The sequence below is a fragment of the Xiphias gladius genome, chromosome 23 (genome assembly GCF_016859285.1).
Source record: "Xiphias gladius isolate SHS-SW01 ecotype Sanya breed wild chromosome 23, ASM1685928v1, whole genome shotgun sequence".
In the NCBI taxonomy this organism is placed as follows: domain Eukaryota; kingdom Metazoa; phylum Chordata; class Actinopteri; order Istiophoriformes; family Xiphiidae; genus Xiphias; species Xiphias gladius.
In genome coordinates, this window is record NC_053422.1 from 20490001 (window position 1) to 20507343 (window position 17343).

At 43.5% G+C, this 17343-nt stretch overlaps 1 protein-coding gene across 1 annotated transcript in view; it reads right to left on the minus strand.

Moving 5' to 3' along the window:
• Positions 1–14467, minus strand: part of sh3tc2 (SH3 domain and tetratricopeptide repeats 2) — a 15973-nt gene extending 1506 nt beyond the window's left edge. The window contains exons 1-15 of the mRNA XM_040120609.1: positions 14315–14467; positions 8004–8102; positions 6860–6991; positions 6088–6215; positions 5780–5885; positions 5129–5272; positions 3764–3965; positions 3504–3577; positions 3029–3224; positions 2649–2785; positions 2361–2411; positions 1923–2227; positions 1376–1570; positions 244–1104; positions 48–104 (exon numbers count right to left, since the gene is read on the minus strand). Coding sequence (XP_039976543.1) covers positions 48–104; positions 244–1104; positions 1376–1570; positions 1923–2227; positions 2361–2411; positions 2649–2785; positions 3029–3224; positions 3504–3577; positions 3764–3965; positions 5129–5272; positions 5780–5885; positions 6088–6215; positions 6860–6991; positions 8004–8102; positions 14315–14396 — 2769 coding nt within the window. The 5' untranslated portion in view covers positions 14397–14467. The remainder of the gene's footprint in view (positions 1–47; positions 105–243; positions 1105–1375; positions 1571–1922; positions 2228–2360; positions 2412–2648; positions 2786–3028; positions 3225–3503; positions 3578–3763; positions 3966–5128; positions 5273–5779; positions 5886–6087; positions 6216–6859; positions 6992–8003; positions 8103–14314) is intronic.
• Positions 14468–17343: the final 2876 nt, after the last annotated feature.

The following is a 17343-nucleotide window of genomic DNA, read 5'->3' on the forward strand; positions in this document are numbered from 1 at the left end:
CAGGCAGCCCAGGTTGGCCAGTGCCAGGGCCTGGTTCCTCTGATTACCAGACACAAAGCTAAGAGGTTGTGGATCACTCCTCGCTGTGTGGGACTGTCTGTACCCTGGGGAGGGTATGTACACACAGAGGCACAGTTTACACATGATATTCATATAAAGGAACGTCTAGAACCTACATTTTAAAGCAAATGCTTCTACAAATGTGAAAAATTGTGGGCATTTGTTTAACATCGGTTGCTGTACCTGAAGTGATGTGAGCAGTGGCTGTAGGACACTCTGGGCCCTCTCAGCCTGTCCTGTCAACACCAGCAGCCAGCCGAGCAGCACAGAGGCCTCAAAACCCTCCTCCTCATTGATGTGGCCGCCCGTCTCCACAGCTTGTTGAGCACAGCGCACTGCTTTATCTAGAGCACCATACTGCTGGTAGACTGAGGCCAAGCCCAAACACAGGTCCCTTTTGGTCTTCATGTCCTCCCCCTGCTCAGCTATAGCCAGGGCCTGCTGAAGGTAAACCACAATCTGGGCAGGGAGCAGAGAGGTTCCTTCCTTCCAGCATGGGTTCAGGCGAACAGAGTTCTTGATAAACAACTCAATCCTCTGGAATGCATCCTGGAGGGGGTGATCTTGTCTTGAGTCCAGGCTTAGAGAGGCCAGTGCTAAGTAGGGCATGTATTTACGATGATAGAGCCAGCTCAAAAGCCAGTTGAGATCCAAAGGAACTATGGCTCGCCCCTCAGCAGCAGAGAGAGTCACTGAGAGAAACTGGAGTCGCTCAACAAAGGGAAGAGCGTCATCGGTCTTCTTGAGAAGCAGGAAGAGGCTGGAGATAAGGTAGCAGACACGAGCCTCCAGGCTTTTGTCCCCCATCACCACTGATCTCCTGAGGAGCAGCTTCAGCAGTTCGACCTCTTCCGTGGAGGTGAAGGTGTGGCTGGGGAGACAGAGGAGCAGAGCACTGGCCTTCTCCAGAGTCTGGGGCAGTTTGTCTGTCATACGCTGCTTCAGGTAGATGGCGGTGAGGTTTGTAAAGAGAGCCATGAGGAGTGGTGTGTCAGAGAAACTGTCCACACAAACGCTCAGAGCTTCCTCATAGTACACCCGTGCCTGAGGAAAAGAGGAAACACAAGTAGAAGCTGATTACAAACAGATGTAGACTGTTCATTTCACTTTATTGTCCCTTCAAGGGAAAGTCACCCTGCAGTAGCCATTAAAAATACAGCAGACATACATTTTCTAACTATTACCTTCTGGTGATATGAATGACAATGTTCTGAGTATTGCGATGTGACTTGCATTAAATTGTCTCTTCAGAGAGGAATAAAGCATTCAAATATATACAGAATACACATATTAATTCTAGAAATGAAGTTCAAACCTGGGAGAGCTTTAGTTTCCTGGCACAGAGTCTTCCCAGGAGAAAGCATGTCCGTCGATGTGCCCAGTGCATGCCCATTCTCTTGGCACACTCCCTGACACTCTCGAGGTGTCCTAAGAGCTCGTCCTCCGTCTTTCCACTGAAGGTCACCCACAGGAAGGAACACTGCAGGTCGTACAGAGGCAGGAAGTCCTCCTGGAAGAAATGACAAACAAAATATTTTACAGTTAAGTTGGGTAAAAATAGAGTTAATGGGACCGACAAAAGTGTAATTATCTGTACCCCTAAAGTCATCCCAAAGGTGATTCCTTACACATCCAGTAAAGACTGGGTTAACTATAAATGTGTTTTTGACGAAAGTATGAAATGGTTCTTGATTTCATTGATGAAATTGAGAGAGACAAAAACTAGAAAGCAAGAAAGAAAAAAGAAAAAGAAAGAGGAAAAAAAAAAAAAAAAAAAAAAGGCTACTGTACAATCTGCTGGTTTCGCTTTGGGGACCTGGCCCCATAAATCAATTAAAATGTCGAACTGAGACTCTACTGACCTGGAAGTGTTCATGGCTGAGCAGGGTCAGTGTGGGGTCACTGAGCTCTGACTCCTCCCCTTCCCAGCTGTTCTCCTCCAAGAAGAGAGGTGGATCTTCCTGGAACTCGTCCAGTTCTCTGAATGTGTCCTCCAGAGAGAAGGACACGCGCTCTCCTTCGCGTGGCAGAGTATTATGGGAACGATAGAGGGACAGACGGGGAGAGGAGTAAGAGAAAGAGGGGCGTGGGGAGGAGTTGTACGGGGGTGTCCCACCGCTTCTCTCTGACATGACACTCTGACGTGTGCTCGAAGAAACCTTTTGATCTGTGGGAAGAAGTCAGATACAGTAGTTAATTAAATCAGTGCAGAGCAAAGAAGTCGATTAAGGTTTAATTTTTCAAAGTATTAGAATACATTACGCTCATAAACAGCTAATATACTCAATAAATTGCATTACCATGCTTTGGCCGATTCCTGATGTACATGAAGTCAGTCTCATCAAGTCTGTCTGGAAACACACAAGGTAAATCAATTTAAGCATCAGTTTTCCAGTTGGGGTTTGAGATGGAAACACTTTTTCGCAGAATGAAAGAAAAAGCACCACTATTTAGGACACAAAACATGAGCTGCACATCAACTCAAACATGACCTATATTTAAACTGTGGCAATTGGCACAACCTGTACCTTTTCCCCACCCGACAAAAAGTATAAAAATGATCTTGATCAGCCCAGTCATTCATTTACCTAGCCTGTACACAGAGCTGATGTCAGATGAGAAGCGTCTTTCCAGCAGGCCGCTGTCACTTGGCTCAGAGCTACACGGGTTAACCTGAGCCAGGCTGGCCCTCTCCTCCTCAGTCAGAAAGACCAATTGTCCGTCTCTGTGCAGGACAAACAAAGGCAGCATTATCATCTCAGCTGTTTCCCCAGCCTCCTCACCCGATCCACCGTGTCCAGACTGAAGATACACTACAGAAGATTTCATTAACGATTAGGAACTAAGAGGTAACTGATGTGGATGTGATCAAGAAAAAGTGTTTTAATGTTGAAATGAGGCAAATCATCAGACCAGTAAGTTCAAGCCACGGCACGTGGTATTTAACTAAAAAAGTGTAACGTCTTACAAGGGCATGGTGTCCAGAGGTTTGACATGGGCCTTGTGTATAAAACCAGTGTGTCCCGTGGACGTGTGTGTTCCAATGAACACGCCCAGGCTTCGGAGTAGCAGACCCTGGATCTCCAAAATGTCACCTTGGCTCAGCTGGAGTTCATCTGGCCCCACTGGACTGTAGTCAACCACTGCTACACAGGAACCCGTGACTGAGATATATAATGAGGAAAACATGGATTAGGGCAAGCAAAAGAAATGGAAGTCTTGAGATCAATATGTATCCTGGCATGCATTGCTGTCTGCCGCAATGTCATTCTTGATTCTAGCTCCAGAAGGCACCAAGGTAAGAAATTTTCAAATGCCACACAAATTGGAGGCTTTAAAATATCACTGCCTGGGTTCAGCATATGATGTGTTAGAGGGCACTATACAGTACAGTGAGTCTTGTTTGTGAACATATGTTACTGTATATGTGCGTATCGCGTTACCAATTGGATGCTCAAATGGTTCCTTTTCTGTTGGTGAGCATCCAGCGTAGCCTGGGTACTTCCTCAGGAACCACCTGACCAAACAGGAAGTACAGTTTAACAAAATTACACCCATTAATGTGTACACACCTCCACCACCTGTAGTACTGCCCTGGTCATTCAGCCAAAAGATTTGACGAGAGGATTTGTTAATCTTACTGTTTCTAAATCAAGACATTTGTAACTGAAGTGGCTCATTTGAGGAACACAGAGTGACTCACTGATAGAAGGGGTAGGGCAGTGGCTGCATGGCATTGACTGGCACCAGGCCGTGGTTTCCTGTGCAGAGCATGGTGCCCTCCAACATGTTGTCCTGCCCTGTGTCCCTCACCATCAGCAAGTCATTCTTTTTGAATGACAGCTGTTCTTCATCTTCCTCATCCTGCTCACTTCTTGTAAACAGCGCCTTCGCAAAGAAGGATCCTGCAAAGAGCTTCGTGTAAACATGCATTCTTAGATCTATACAGCCCCTTCCACCACACATAAGCACACGTACACACACATGCAAGCACGCAAGCATGTGTAAAACCAGAAGCGTAACGTTTTTTCCAGAAAGTGGTGATAAAAAGTGTGTTGATAAAAGTAACCACACTTAAGTTAAAGATCAGTAAAACTGCAACAGCTACTCCGCCCACATTCAGTCACTTGCAAATGACGGATGTTTTATAACCTCCCTAATGTAATTCTCATATTATCTGCCAGCACTGCAGTGCTATTATACGTTTCCGTGAAGCTTTTTGCCTTGGGCAAATGTTCAGGAGAAATAAGTGATGTCTGTGTAGAGCAGGCAGGAGGAAATCAATATACTTTCTTGGAGGCAAGTAGTGTAATCATTTTGCTTTAACAAAACGTTGACTAAATTTGTAGCACGAAAAAAGGAGCAAATTTCTTTATCCAGTTTCCATACCCAGTTGTAACTTAATTCAGTAGTCAAAGAGCAGTTTTGCTCATAAAAATAAAAATGGGATCATATTACTTGCAATTGGAAGTCTATAGTAGTTAAGACATTGACTATATACAGTAAGGCACGAGGAGCTCTCTCAGCCGACTATAAGGCACCTATTGCTATAATATGTTCAAAGTCATGTGCAGCAGTCTATTCAGTGGCTCTTTCTCAGTGTTACTTGGGGTCAGTGAAAAATGGTTTAAAAGAAAAGGGATCAAATGTCAGGGGCAGTCAGTTACACTATGATTAAAGTGACCAGATGTAAGTGTGTCTGACAATAACTACTTCTTGTTTGTAGAAAGTTTTTGGAGAAAAAAACCCTTTTTAATTTTGACAATATAAGTATGCGCTGCATTGTCACTGTCGACAGTAATTGTGCACATTTTAAAACAAAGGTAGAAGATAAGACACTGTTCAGTTTTGAGTCAGGGAGAGCTAAATATTTACCTATCTGAGCTAAAAATTTTGGATCCCACATTCATTGACTGGATTTCATTCCTATTTAAAAATCTCTAGAACAGGATCAGAACTTTTCCAGATAACCCTTTTTACGCTCTCAGTCTCTGTGTTAATTACAAAACAGTTCATAAAAAGCCCATCAAGCTTCCATTGACTGACTTCACAACACAGTGTTACTGACCTTCCTGGAGTAAAAGTCCCAGGTAGAGGGTGGCCAGATGTTCCTCGTCCACGCTTACACTGATCTCCAAGTCACTGAGCAGCTCTGGGTCCAGCCAGAAGGACTGATCACACAAGAAGTTCTCCAAGCAGCGAGCCACATAGCCTGAAACAGAGCACACGCAACTCTAATTTAAATACCATAACACTTGTTATGGTAATATAACTGCATCCCCAACAACAAACCATGTTAAACAACTATGATGATAAATACATTAAAGATAATACAATAAATGCAAAAGGAAAAATGATTTGTTTGTGTGCAGTCCTCTCGACAACATTAAATTTATTAGTGACTACATGAGCAACAATCAAAGGTAAAGGTGAACGTTTAGAAAAAAATCATCATTAGGAAGTATTTTCTTAGAGTTTAACACTCAAAAATACAGTCTGCTTCTTTAGGACTGTATTGCTGTGGTTTGATCAGAGTTGAGCGATAGTGACCCCGACAAAACCCAAATACAAATACTTTCTGAAATGACCAAAACTGTTGTAACGATAGAAGAAAATGATCTGTTCCTGCAGGACCCTGCTGCTCATAGTAAAACGAAGCTGATGGACAAAATATGTTTTTAGGGCCTTGAAGAAAATTTAAATGGTTGTGGTTTCTCACCCAATGCTAGGTAAGTTGAAAACTTCCAGATTTCCTCCACAGTCTTGAATGTGAGTACAAAGCTATCCTTCTCAGCGTGGACAGACACCAGACGTGCAGACAAGTCCTGCAGAAACAAAGTCTCATGTTTCATTAACAGAACAACCATAAAGTGCACAATACATATACAGTATGATACATCACCTTGCATTATGGAGACTCGTATCCTATCATAGTGCAGTTTATTCTTCAATTATTATACCAGAGAGTTTGAGCAGTACAGTAATGGTTTTGTAAAGTCTGCATTGTCAGGTCTGACTCTCGCTCACTTTAAAGAGCTGGATGACGTCCTGACTGTTGCTCTCCACTACTCGCAGTCGTGTGCGCAGCGCCTCCTGTAGGGTTCGGTCAGGATCCACACTGGAGCGCCTCCGCCCAGTGAACAACAGCACAATTTCTAAGGGAAACGCGAGAAGAATTCTGTGATTCATCTCAGAATCCAAAGCAAATAAACTAAAGAAAAATGATCGTAAAGAATGACAGAGGGCCTATCATCCATTCTGTGACCAGAGGGGGATTGACAAAAGATAAAGAAATTGTAGTCTTTATAATCCTTTCATTAGTTAAATTACTTAATCGCATTTGTACAAATTCATTGTATTTTTCTGTCTGTAATCACTGAGTATAAGGGAAAGAAATAAAACAGAGTAAAATGAAATCTTTTGTTTTCTACAATCAAGACAGACAAAACTTTCGAGACTTCATTAAAGATTTTCCATGAGTGCACATACTTTTGTGAGATGCTTTGTGAGCACAATGTTAGTCCCTTAGGGAATAACATAGCTATTAGGCTCCTTACTGGACTCTTAGCGTGGCTATTTAAATCCATTTGAGAGGAAGGACCCTGGGGAATGTGATGGAATGAGCTAAACTGCTGAGTGAGTAAAACATTAGTAGACAGGGAACTATGCTTAATTATTATAAATAAATATAATAAGCATGGGGAATACTTCTGTGTATAAACGATAACTAGTTTAGATTGGCTGATGTAAAAGGTACAAGTCAGGCAATGGACTATGGTGAAAGCATCTTTAAATGTACCTGAGGAGAATTTCTCTCCCAGTGACACGGTACTTCCTCTAAAGAAGGCTTCTTTCTTCTTCCAGTAGCTGTCAGGCTCCACCCCTTCTTCACCTGACTCCACCACTGGACCATCCTCCTCCTCACTTGCACCTGAGAGAGGAAACAAAATTAGGAAGAAAGCTGCTGGATCAAGTTCAGATTGTCATCTTTTCTGATTCAAAGCCAAAGGAGAGAATACAGTACATGACTGAGGTAGAACACTCAGTCCAGTGTTGGTTGAGCCAGAGCCAGTGTTTCCTAAACAGCATCTTTAGGGTTTTTCTTTTGATAAAGACAGGTGTGTAGTGTGTAGAAACAGATTTATCAAAACGGTCATCACAAGGGCTGTTTAAAGTAGGCTGCAATCACAATGCAAGTCCCAGGCTGGAGTGGGGTTTTAACTGGAGATGTTGCCAGATGAAACATGATGGCAGTCGCTGTTTTGCCATTTAAGAAAACATACATATCTGTGGTCAGTATCTAGTCATATGGTATAGGTTCAACATATGAATTAGAGCAGTGGTTCCTAACTTTCTTTGTCTGATGTACCTCCACAGCCCCTCGAAAAAAACTCAAATATTATCTCACCGACATCCATCTTACTGTATATTCTAAATGTTCTCACTTCACTTAATTTCATTGTTATTTAATTTTAGTATTAAATGTATAAAGGGGGTATTGTTTCTCTAGTTTTCTATGGAACTAATCTGTCATGTGGGTTGGTTTGGTCGAGTTTATATCAGTACTATCACTTGAGGTGGCAGAAGCCAGACTTTTCAGCCTTTTATCCACTGCTTTAAGCTCTCTATTTTAAGTACTTATCCATTAATGTCAAGCTTTACCTCAGCACATAAACAGGATCTTAATAGTTTTGAAACCTATAAATATCAGACAGATGGATGCATAGCTGGCTACAGCAGTGAACTAGTTCCTCTGGTTTGTTCCACTGTGCAGGGAGGATGTCCCCAACACTTCCTCAGTTTTGTGACCACAGCACCTTCCTAAATGAGCCTTACAATATTGGTTGTGCTACCAACCAATAGAGGAGTAGTCTGTTACAATATGATTTCAAACTCATAGACAGCTGCTACAACAACCAGCCTCTCTGTGCAACATACACTACCTTGAGTCATGATGTCATTTCCTGAGAAGTGTTCATTTGTTCCCCCAAGAGTATATGGTGGTTCCCTCCACAGAGCATCCAGTTCAGCTGGCGAGATGTCTGTAAAAAAGGAAGCAGATCAGTGCTGGACCTGAACATAAAGAATACATTTACTCCCTTCTCTGCTCTCTTTTAATCAATTAAGCATCAAATACTTCAAAAGTTTTTTATACAGATCCAATATCATATCAATGTATCTTAAAGGAATAGTACAGTATTTTGTGGAATATGCATATTTGCTTTCTTGCCAAGAGTTAGATGAGGAGACTGATACCACTGCTATGTTTGTACAGTAAATAGGAAACTAAAGCCGCTCTACTACAGCTGGTAACCTTAGCTTAGCATAAAGACTCAACAGTGACAGAATCAGCCTACCAGCACCTCCAAAGGTCACCAACGCGTTATAATATAAAAACTGCAATGTAAAAATGTCAAATTGCCCTTTTATGGGGGTTAGCCTGTATGCCTGACTATTCCTTGACAGAGCGATTTCCAGGCAAAGAGCAGAGACTCCATAAAATTACGGATAAGACTTAATCCAGATCATACAATAAACCCCTGTTAAATGGCAAACTGACATTTTTATGCTTAGGTTTTTGTACAGATTAAACACAGGTGCTATAATGCTTAAATTAGTGAGCTTTATGGGTGCTTGTAATGGTTGCAGTCAGGCTAGCTGTTTTCAGTCTTTAGCTTAACTATGCTAACTGATACAAAGTTAAGTTCCTGGTTGCATCTTTACCCTACAGGTCTTAAGAGTGGTATTTCATCTCGGAAACAAAGTTGATATTTCTCAAAAGTGTCTATTCTTTTAAAGAACATAGCTTTCTAGGCAGGGGAGAGAGTTAATTACACTGGGGGAGATGGGTGTAGCAGTTTATATTGGAATGCCAAGTCTGAGCCAGCGGTTAGTGTGAAGAGTTATTGGGGTCTGGAGGGGATAACAATGACGTTGAACACACACAGGCCCAGCAGAGACACACAGCTGCACTGACATCAGAAAAACCTCCAGGCTCAAAAAGCTGCCCTGCCCCTGACTCCTGAGAGCACTCTTTTCTGTCAGCACAGTCACATGTTTTCAGACATACAGTCAGACACCGTTTAAAATAAGAAGGGAAAATACTGTCAACCAAACAGTAACAAAAACAGTAACAAGTTTGATTTGAATGCCACTTTTCTACATGCTTTGTCAGTGCAAAAACACAACAGAACAGTATTATCTCGATGCAAAGCATTCACAACAAGACAATGGGGAGCACAACTTAGCAACACAATGCGACATGACATTAGGCTGAAGAGGACAACAGACTATTCTTTTCCATCCGACTACACAGAGTATAGTTAGCACCAACGGGACTGCTTAGGTCAACACGAGCACAGTCATGCTGCAACAGTACAGAAACACACCATGCCCTTTTTACCTTCTTGGCTAAATGTGTTACCCATGTTGTATATACACCTATGCTCCTGTCTATCTGAATGCAGCAGGCTGTCTCATGACAGTACAGTAGTAGCACAGAGAGCAGGCTGGGACCGACCTGTGAAGGAGGAGAGACAGACTTTGATGAGCGGTCCACAGCAGGAGGAGTTGAGCAGCGGTCTGCAGCAACAAGACGCCATCTGGCCAAAGAGCCGGCAGCTCCCAGAGATCAATGCCATCCCATCACTCCCCCCAGCCTCTTTAACAACAATTCACTCTCTTCCTCTCCGCTGGACAAGCCCTGTTTCCTTTCCTATTTCTGGGTTCCCTTTCCTGCCCCGCTCACTCTGTCTTTCCACCAGCTAGTGTTTACTGGATTTGTCTCTTCTGTCCCTCTGCAAGCCTTATCTCTTCTTCTTCACTATCTGCCTGGGTCTGCTTCTCTTTGTAATCCCGCTGTCTCTCGCTGTCTGCATCTCCCTCCTCCCACCAGCATCTCTCTCTTCAGTAGCTGCCCAGCTATTCAGTGAATGCACAAAGCGCTCTCTGGGACTGGCATCATTGTGTGTGTGTGTGTGTGTGTGTGGGGGGGGCCTCAGTGAGAGTTTCCCTATGTGTTGTGTATTTGTGTGGGTCAGTGAAAATATGCACAGAATGTGTGTCACAAAGACAATGTGTGAGTCTTTTGCTGGGAGAATGTACTGCTGATCCACTGTAAGTCAATGCCACACAGGGACAGGCTCCAAGGTCACAGTGAAGCGGGGGGAGTTGACTGGTGGCATATATCGAGGATCAGTTTATCCACATCAAACAGTTCAACACAGCTCTGCTCTCTGCCATCAGAGGGGTAATGGACAGACAAATGACAAGACACCAGCACACTGGGAGAGCATCATCCTACACTGTGAAGTCACCATGAAGAAAAGGATGGAGCTCCAATATGGACTCATGAGATCGCATTGTGAGGCTGTCCATGGAGGTTTTGACTGTTCAAGGACTATGATGTAGACATTAAAGAAGGATGTCTTTGCCAGAAAATGTGCTGTCATGGTAAGGTCTGAGTCACTGCCGTTATGTGACCGTTTACTATCTAAGAAGGAAATAGCCTTGAAGGCAGCAATGGCTCCCTTCAGGAGTGTGAATCTCTTTGTATTCTTTAAAAGACAAAATTAAAAAAAGCTGATACCATGATGTTCTCTTCAATGCACAGTGTGTGTGTAGACAGAAGCCCGTAGATTGATGGTAGCAAACTAGTGTAATTGGCCAGTAATGCTCCAACACAATATGTTCACTCAGACAGTAACAAAACATCTCGTTAGTGCCAGAATTTAATGCCACATTGGGAGTGGTGTGTCATGATCAGGGTGTGTCATAATAATATATTACTGACAATGTTCATGTTTAACTAACATCCACACATCATCACGTGACATTACAATGACTATAGGCCAGTGGCTTTAACTTCCAACGTTATGAAACCACTGGAGAGGATGAAAACAGAGGAGCTACGCTAAATCTTTAGATCAGTAACAATGTGCCTATTTAAGAAATCACAGCACAAATAACACTACAATACTGCACCTTGTCTTGAAGCACTTAAAAAGTCCTGTTGCATATGCCAGACTGCTCTTTAGTGATTTTAATTCTGCTTTAATTCCAGTCCAGCCGAATATTAATTATTTTTTTTGATTAAGTGGTTTTATTCTCTTTTATCAAATAGGCCACAACAAGTTAAATTCAATTCAGCACTTTCTAACAAAGCGGTAAGCAGTACTGCTTTTGGTGTCTGCAGGAATAATTTAATTTTTTTACAGAGCTACTATAGAGTCCATCTTACGTTATGTTATTACTTAGGCTGTTTGGAAGCCTTAGGGTCAAGTTTAAAGTTAAAATATTTAGTCCGGTTAAAACTGCAGGGAAATTACGGGAACGCGCACACCCCTCACTCCTCAAGACGTTTTCGAGCGGTCCAGTATTCGGGCAGGCCGACAGGACTTTATCTGACCCTTCCTATGTATTGAACTCTAAGTATGTGCCGAAGAACTAAGGAGGGAGGTACAGGTCCCTCAGCGTAAGCACAACCGCTATAAAAATTCATTCGTACCTCTGTTAATTAAACTTATCAATGGGAAACTCCTGCGGGGCAGACAGAGCAGGAGTGGGGCTGTAAAATAACTGCTGGTTTTATCCACTGCGTGTGTGCCTATAAGTTAAGAGAGAGGCGTATTACTGTCAGGGTAATGTCTGCCAATGTGTGCCTATTTAATGTGTATTTTCATGTGTTTTTGCTGTAATGTTTGTAATGCCTGTTTAATGCAGCTGTTCCCTTAATCCAAGACAATTTTCTCCCATGGGATACAATAAAGTAACCTTAGCCTTTATTACCTCTTAAGCTGATATAGCTGAACAATGAGCTGAAACTCACTAAATCTCTGTAAAGCCGAGTGGAGCTGCAGATTCATTTGATAATTCTTTGTTTAAGTATGCCCTCTCACATTGTCACATTGTTTTTACATTGTCGTTTGATACATTGTTATTACAAAAATATTGATTACAGCCGCTTTAAAAAACCTCTTGATACGAGTCACAGAATGAGCTGACAATGATTATATGTTACAGGATAACAGAAAAGATAAAGCTGGTTAAAATTACAAGGTATACTGGGTGGTTCAAATTCTACTGTATACATAGTGGCTTTAATATGGGATTATTTTTTAAATTTTGCAATAATATTAATTAGATTCTATGAGCCTAGCCTGTAATGTCACTGCCCTTTATCAGACAGAAGTCTGTATAGGAACTTTGTAGGAATATTATTGATTGAAATTGTAAATTAGGTGAACATAGTGCTCCAGAAGAACTGTTCTTATGAAATATTACAATACTTTTTACAATAACATTGTTTCCCTCAACCATAATGTTTGCATCTAACACACAGACTCAACCAGTAGACTGTTAATGCAAGCTTGATTTGTAGTTTTCTAATGTGGATGGATAAAGCAACCCAAATAATGGAAAGTGGGCCTCTAAATCTTCATGTTGAGGAAAACTGCATGCGTCTTACCATATTAGAGGATACATCTCCTACTGCCTTGCACACGGAAAGCTATATTGAATTTCAAGCTTTATTATCTTAGATGTAAAAGGAAACTGAAATTGCACTAATAAGCCACTTTAGACACTCTTAGAAATACTGTTGATGAGCCACTTTTAAAGTAAAGGAGACCTTATTTGTGTCTGACTGATTCCTTACAGATTTCTGCTCAGGAGCTGTATTTTCAACTAAATGTGAACTTAAAGGGTTCAGATTCGGCTGCTTTTTGGTGAAGGCTAGTAGTTTTCAATGGTGAACCAATACTTTGCTGATCTGAAAAACCTTTAAAGTAGTTTGTGAAAAACATATTTTTTCAAAAAAAATGAAAATACTGAAGTAGCAGAGGCTGAGATATTCTGACTTTTAACCACTAGTATGAGTTAAGCTCCAAAAGCACTGGATCCTACAGTTCCTATAATGCAACTTGACATCATCTTTCATTACACCCTGCCTGCCTAGTGAATGGCCACATCTTTCAAATGTCACACCCAAAGTTTGCAACACCTTGCCCATAACATCTATAGGCAAGGTAACATCCATCCTCAGACTAGAGGCCCTAACATGTTAGAGGGATCAATCACTTCTAGGAAAGTTTTACACTTTTCATGCTTATCCAAAATAGGTCGAACCCATGAATGCATACTGTCTCTGCATGTTAAAACTTTAAAAGACTGATGGTTGGTGCACAGATACTACACAGTGCTCATAACACTGTAAACTAGAGAATGTGCTCAGTTCAACGCAGACCTTCATCAAGGCCAAATGTCAAACAACACAAACCAAACTTGAGGGGGGGGGGGGAAATAAAATTCATAGTAAATGATCCAGATCTGCCCCCCCAACATGTAATGAGTTCTTCCCTGGTCCATGCCCCATCCTTCCACCAAGTTTGGTGCAAATCGGTTCAGTAGTTTTTTGCGTAACCCTGCTGACAAACAAACAAACAGAAGGACATGGGTGATCACGTAACCGCCTTGGTAGAGGTAATAAATAGGGCAAAAACAACTGATTTGATGTGGTAATGAAAACAACCTAGTTTAACACAGAGACAGAGATGCTCTGTGAATGACCCATTATGTGACTTCTGTCAGCCGCCACCGCATCTAACCACCGATCTTCGGGAAATAAATTGATAAAGCGACTTCCTCCTTCGTGCCCCGGCCACTCTGCTGCTCTGGCGCAGTGGAGACGAAGAGGCTGATATCCGTGTCCGAGACCAGTCTCGTCATCTCGTTGATCTGGCAGCTGAATGGCCATGACTGACTCTGTGCGTGTGTGTGTTCTGCGAGGCCTCCAGGCTGTAAACAGCCTGAAGGCGCGGGGCATATCCCGACACCCCTCTAGACTCCCCTGCCTGTTTTTCGTAGTGCAAACCGATTCCGTCTAATCTAATAAACACGAGACTGCTCAAGGCCGACATGTGCGGTCACATGCCAGGTCTTTGTTAACACCAGAAGCCGCGCAAGGGGCAGTGGAGGTCTGCAGTGACGGCCACGTTTAAACACCCGGAGACAAATCGAGGAAACACAATGCAATCTGATTTCAGGCGATGCTGTGGAAGTCTCGACATCCCCTTTACGGGACACCTGTGGCTCCAGCTATTGTTTCCCCGCAGCCGGTGCTTAAAAAAAACAAAACCCTTCCTCTCCAGTGCTGCTGCTTTACTAAAGTCTGGTATAAGAAATACACACGATTACAGACACGTTAAGCGATAAACACAGTCTGTTAGGGGTGGACGAGTTTCAATGACCAACATACCATAAATGACCTTACAGTCTCCGCACCAGTCTGAGACTAAAGGGGGAGGCCTGCACTGGAGTGGAGACACCCAGCAGTCCATGACAACAACATTCAACCCTAATGAGAAACACGCGGGGCCGGCAGTGTCTGGCTGTGTTGGAATACATGGCCAAGCAGGGGTTTGTTCGAGGCGTTCGCGGCCGCGTCCTGTACAATCCGGGTTTGTAGATTTTGGAATATGCGGTACAGGAGTTAGTGGGGAGTAATATGACACAGGGGTCCGGGGGCTCTAAGTTTAGCCTCACCCCCCCAGCTCACTCACATGCCTGTGTGCGTGTGTGTGTGTGTGTGTGTGTGTGTGTCCAGGGGCAGAGCTGCCTGCAGGGAGATTCCCACGCCGCTGCAGCAGCGGCGAGTGTACGACACTAAGACGAACGATGTGGAACCTCGGTTGCAAATTCAACCAAGCTCGGAGGGATAGGCCCGTTTTATTTCCGCGAGCTAGCAGTCTCTCGTTGACGAGAAACAGAGTAGGGACACGAGAAAGACTTTGGGTTGTCCCGTACAGGTCCGTGCCTCTGCTCCTCGGGAGACTTCGGAAGCATTTACGCAAATGGTCAAGCCCCCGGCAAAGGGGCTGCAATGACAACAGGACCGTCACTGCCCATTTAAAGCTTCACTTTTAATCCCGTTACCTGTTGACTGGCAGCAACTCCGTGGTTATGTGACCAAGTACAAAGTACAGCAGCGCTGAATGTGCTCGACAGAGGAAAGTTCGTGACAGCGTAAGAATTACACATTAAAACCTGGGGGGGGAAAAAAACCCAACTCTTACCTCCTTGTTACCGCCGGCTCCCGATTCTCAATTCATTCCTCAAGTGCGTGGCCGGATGTGTGTGTGTGTGTGTGTGTGTGTGTGTGTGTGTGTGTGTGTTTGCGCGTGTGGTCTCGGCATTTAACTGGCGAGCTGCATCTCATGACAGCCGCCGAAACCGCTGCCACCCTCCGCTGTTAGCCCGAAAAAGCGCAGGAGAAGAAAAACAGAAGAAGCGCATGCGAGCGCGCAAGACGGTGAGAGAGGGCGAGTGTGTGCGTGTGTGTGCGTGTGTGCCTTTGAGCGCTAGGAGGCTATTCCAGTAGGCATGGCAGTGACTGAGGAAGTTTTCTTTTTTTTCTTTTTCTTTTTTTTTGCTATAAACTCCTCCCATAGTTTCTTTGGGTTCAGCCTCCCCCTTCTCTCCCTCTCTCTCTTTCTCTCTCACACACACACACACACACACACACACTTGGAAACATGTGAGCCTGCAACAGGACTGAAGCAGGGAAAAGAGGTCAGGTTATAATTACATTTGAATCTATCTCGTTAGAGCTATTAAACCCAGGCAATTATGCGACACTTCTTCCCATTAAGGGCGGCGAAAGCACAATAAGAACGGTCTATTTCCCCATTCTACAACACCAGTCACACCAGTTTCGTTTGACGCTCCCACACTCATGAGATGACAGCAGATTAAAGGCACAAACAATCAGCTGCCCTATACAGCTGTTCAGGACATGCTTGAGAAATCACCCGTCTTCATTTCCAAGGTGTAGAGCCCTTACGCAGTCCTACCCATCAAGTCACACACACACACCACCAGCATTCCACTAAATGACCTATAAAGAATGGAAATGTGAAATATTTACCCTCATGTGCTACAGGACAGTGCGAAACAAAGGGATATAACAATGACTTCTCTTTATCTTCGACACTCTTTCACTTTTCTGGGTCATTTCCATCCCTATCTGCGTGAGGGGAGATAATAATCCCCAGGCCAGTGGTGCTTTAGTTTCTTGTGGTTTTTTTTTTTCTTTCTTTTTTTTTTTGCCTGCTTAGTTAAATATAAACTCTGGAACTGATTGTGTATCCCCAGCCCCCAGCGCACCATGACAAAGTCACCCTGAGCACAGAATATCAGCCCTGCACCGCACATGTGATCATGCAATTGGCTATGCAAGGCTGCAGGACACAGACCATTTATTCTTCACTGTTTGCAAAAGTGTGTGTGTGTGTGTGTGTGTGTGTGTGTGTGTGTGTGTGTGTGTGTGTGTGTGTGTGTGTGAAGTGAGGGAATGTGGGAGTATTGAATGGCAACAAATTACAAATAGACAGGAATGGGTTGAGATGGCAGCATAGCATTACAGGCTGGATGGGGTGTCTGTGTTTGTGTGTTTGTGTGTGTGCGTGTGTGTGTGTGTATATTTCCCCTGGCCACGTGGGTGGACAAAGGGCAAGGATTGAGAGGGTTAGTGAAGAATGCAGCATATTGCTGATCAGTGCTACTGATAGTGGACCCATGGCCTGACAAACAAAAGTCACATTACCTGCAACAGGGAAAACACTAAGTGGATGATTAGGCCGCACAGTGAGGCAATAAATTTACACTGCAACGAAACATGATCACGTCATGTGTACAGCGGTTCCCAAAAGACAGCATTTGTGCTTGGTGTAAAACAGTTTCCATTAGAAGGAGAAGGGTGATGTCAAAAATGTGTAGGTTTATTCCAGTACTAACACATATCAGGGGATGTTTGCCTTTACTGTTGAGTAGGGGGCACTGGCGCCTCTGCAGACAGTGACAACACCGTATTGACCTGACGGCCTCCTGCCCCACTGCCTTCGGTGCACAGGAAGGCCAGCTTCCTGTTTTTCTGCCCCATCAGTTCAGAGGACAAAAGCACAACGCAGGATTGACACAGGAGCACAATCAGCACTTGGCACATGTCAGGCCCAGAGGGCACCCACCTACATACTGTCACACCCCCACATCAACACACTCTGATCATAGCATAGCTTTTTTCGGTCAGTCATTATCCATAACGATCATTTCCAGCTTTGACCCGGGCACGGTCAGTAAACATAATGCAGCAAACATTCAGGACACTCACATTAACGTAGTGTGTTATATTTCATTTTCCATTTAAGTGAATTGTTTATAGAAGAAGAACACAAATCCTATCATATGCAGCCTTAAGTTGAGGATTTCAACCCATAGTTTATGTTTAAT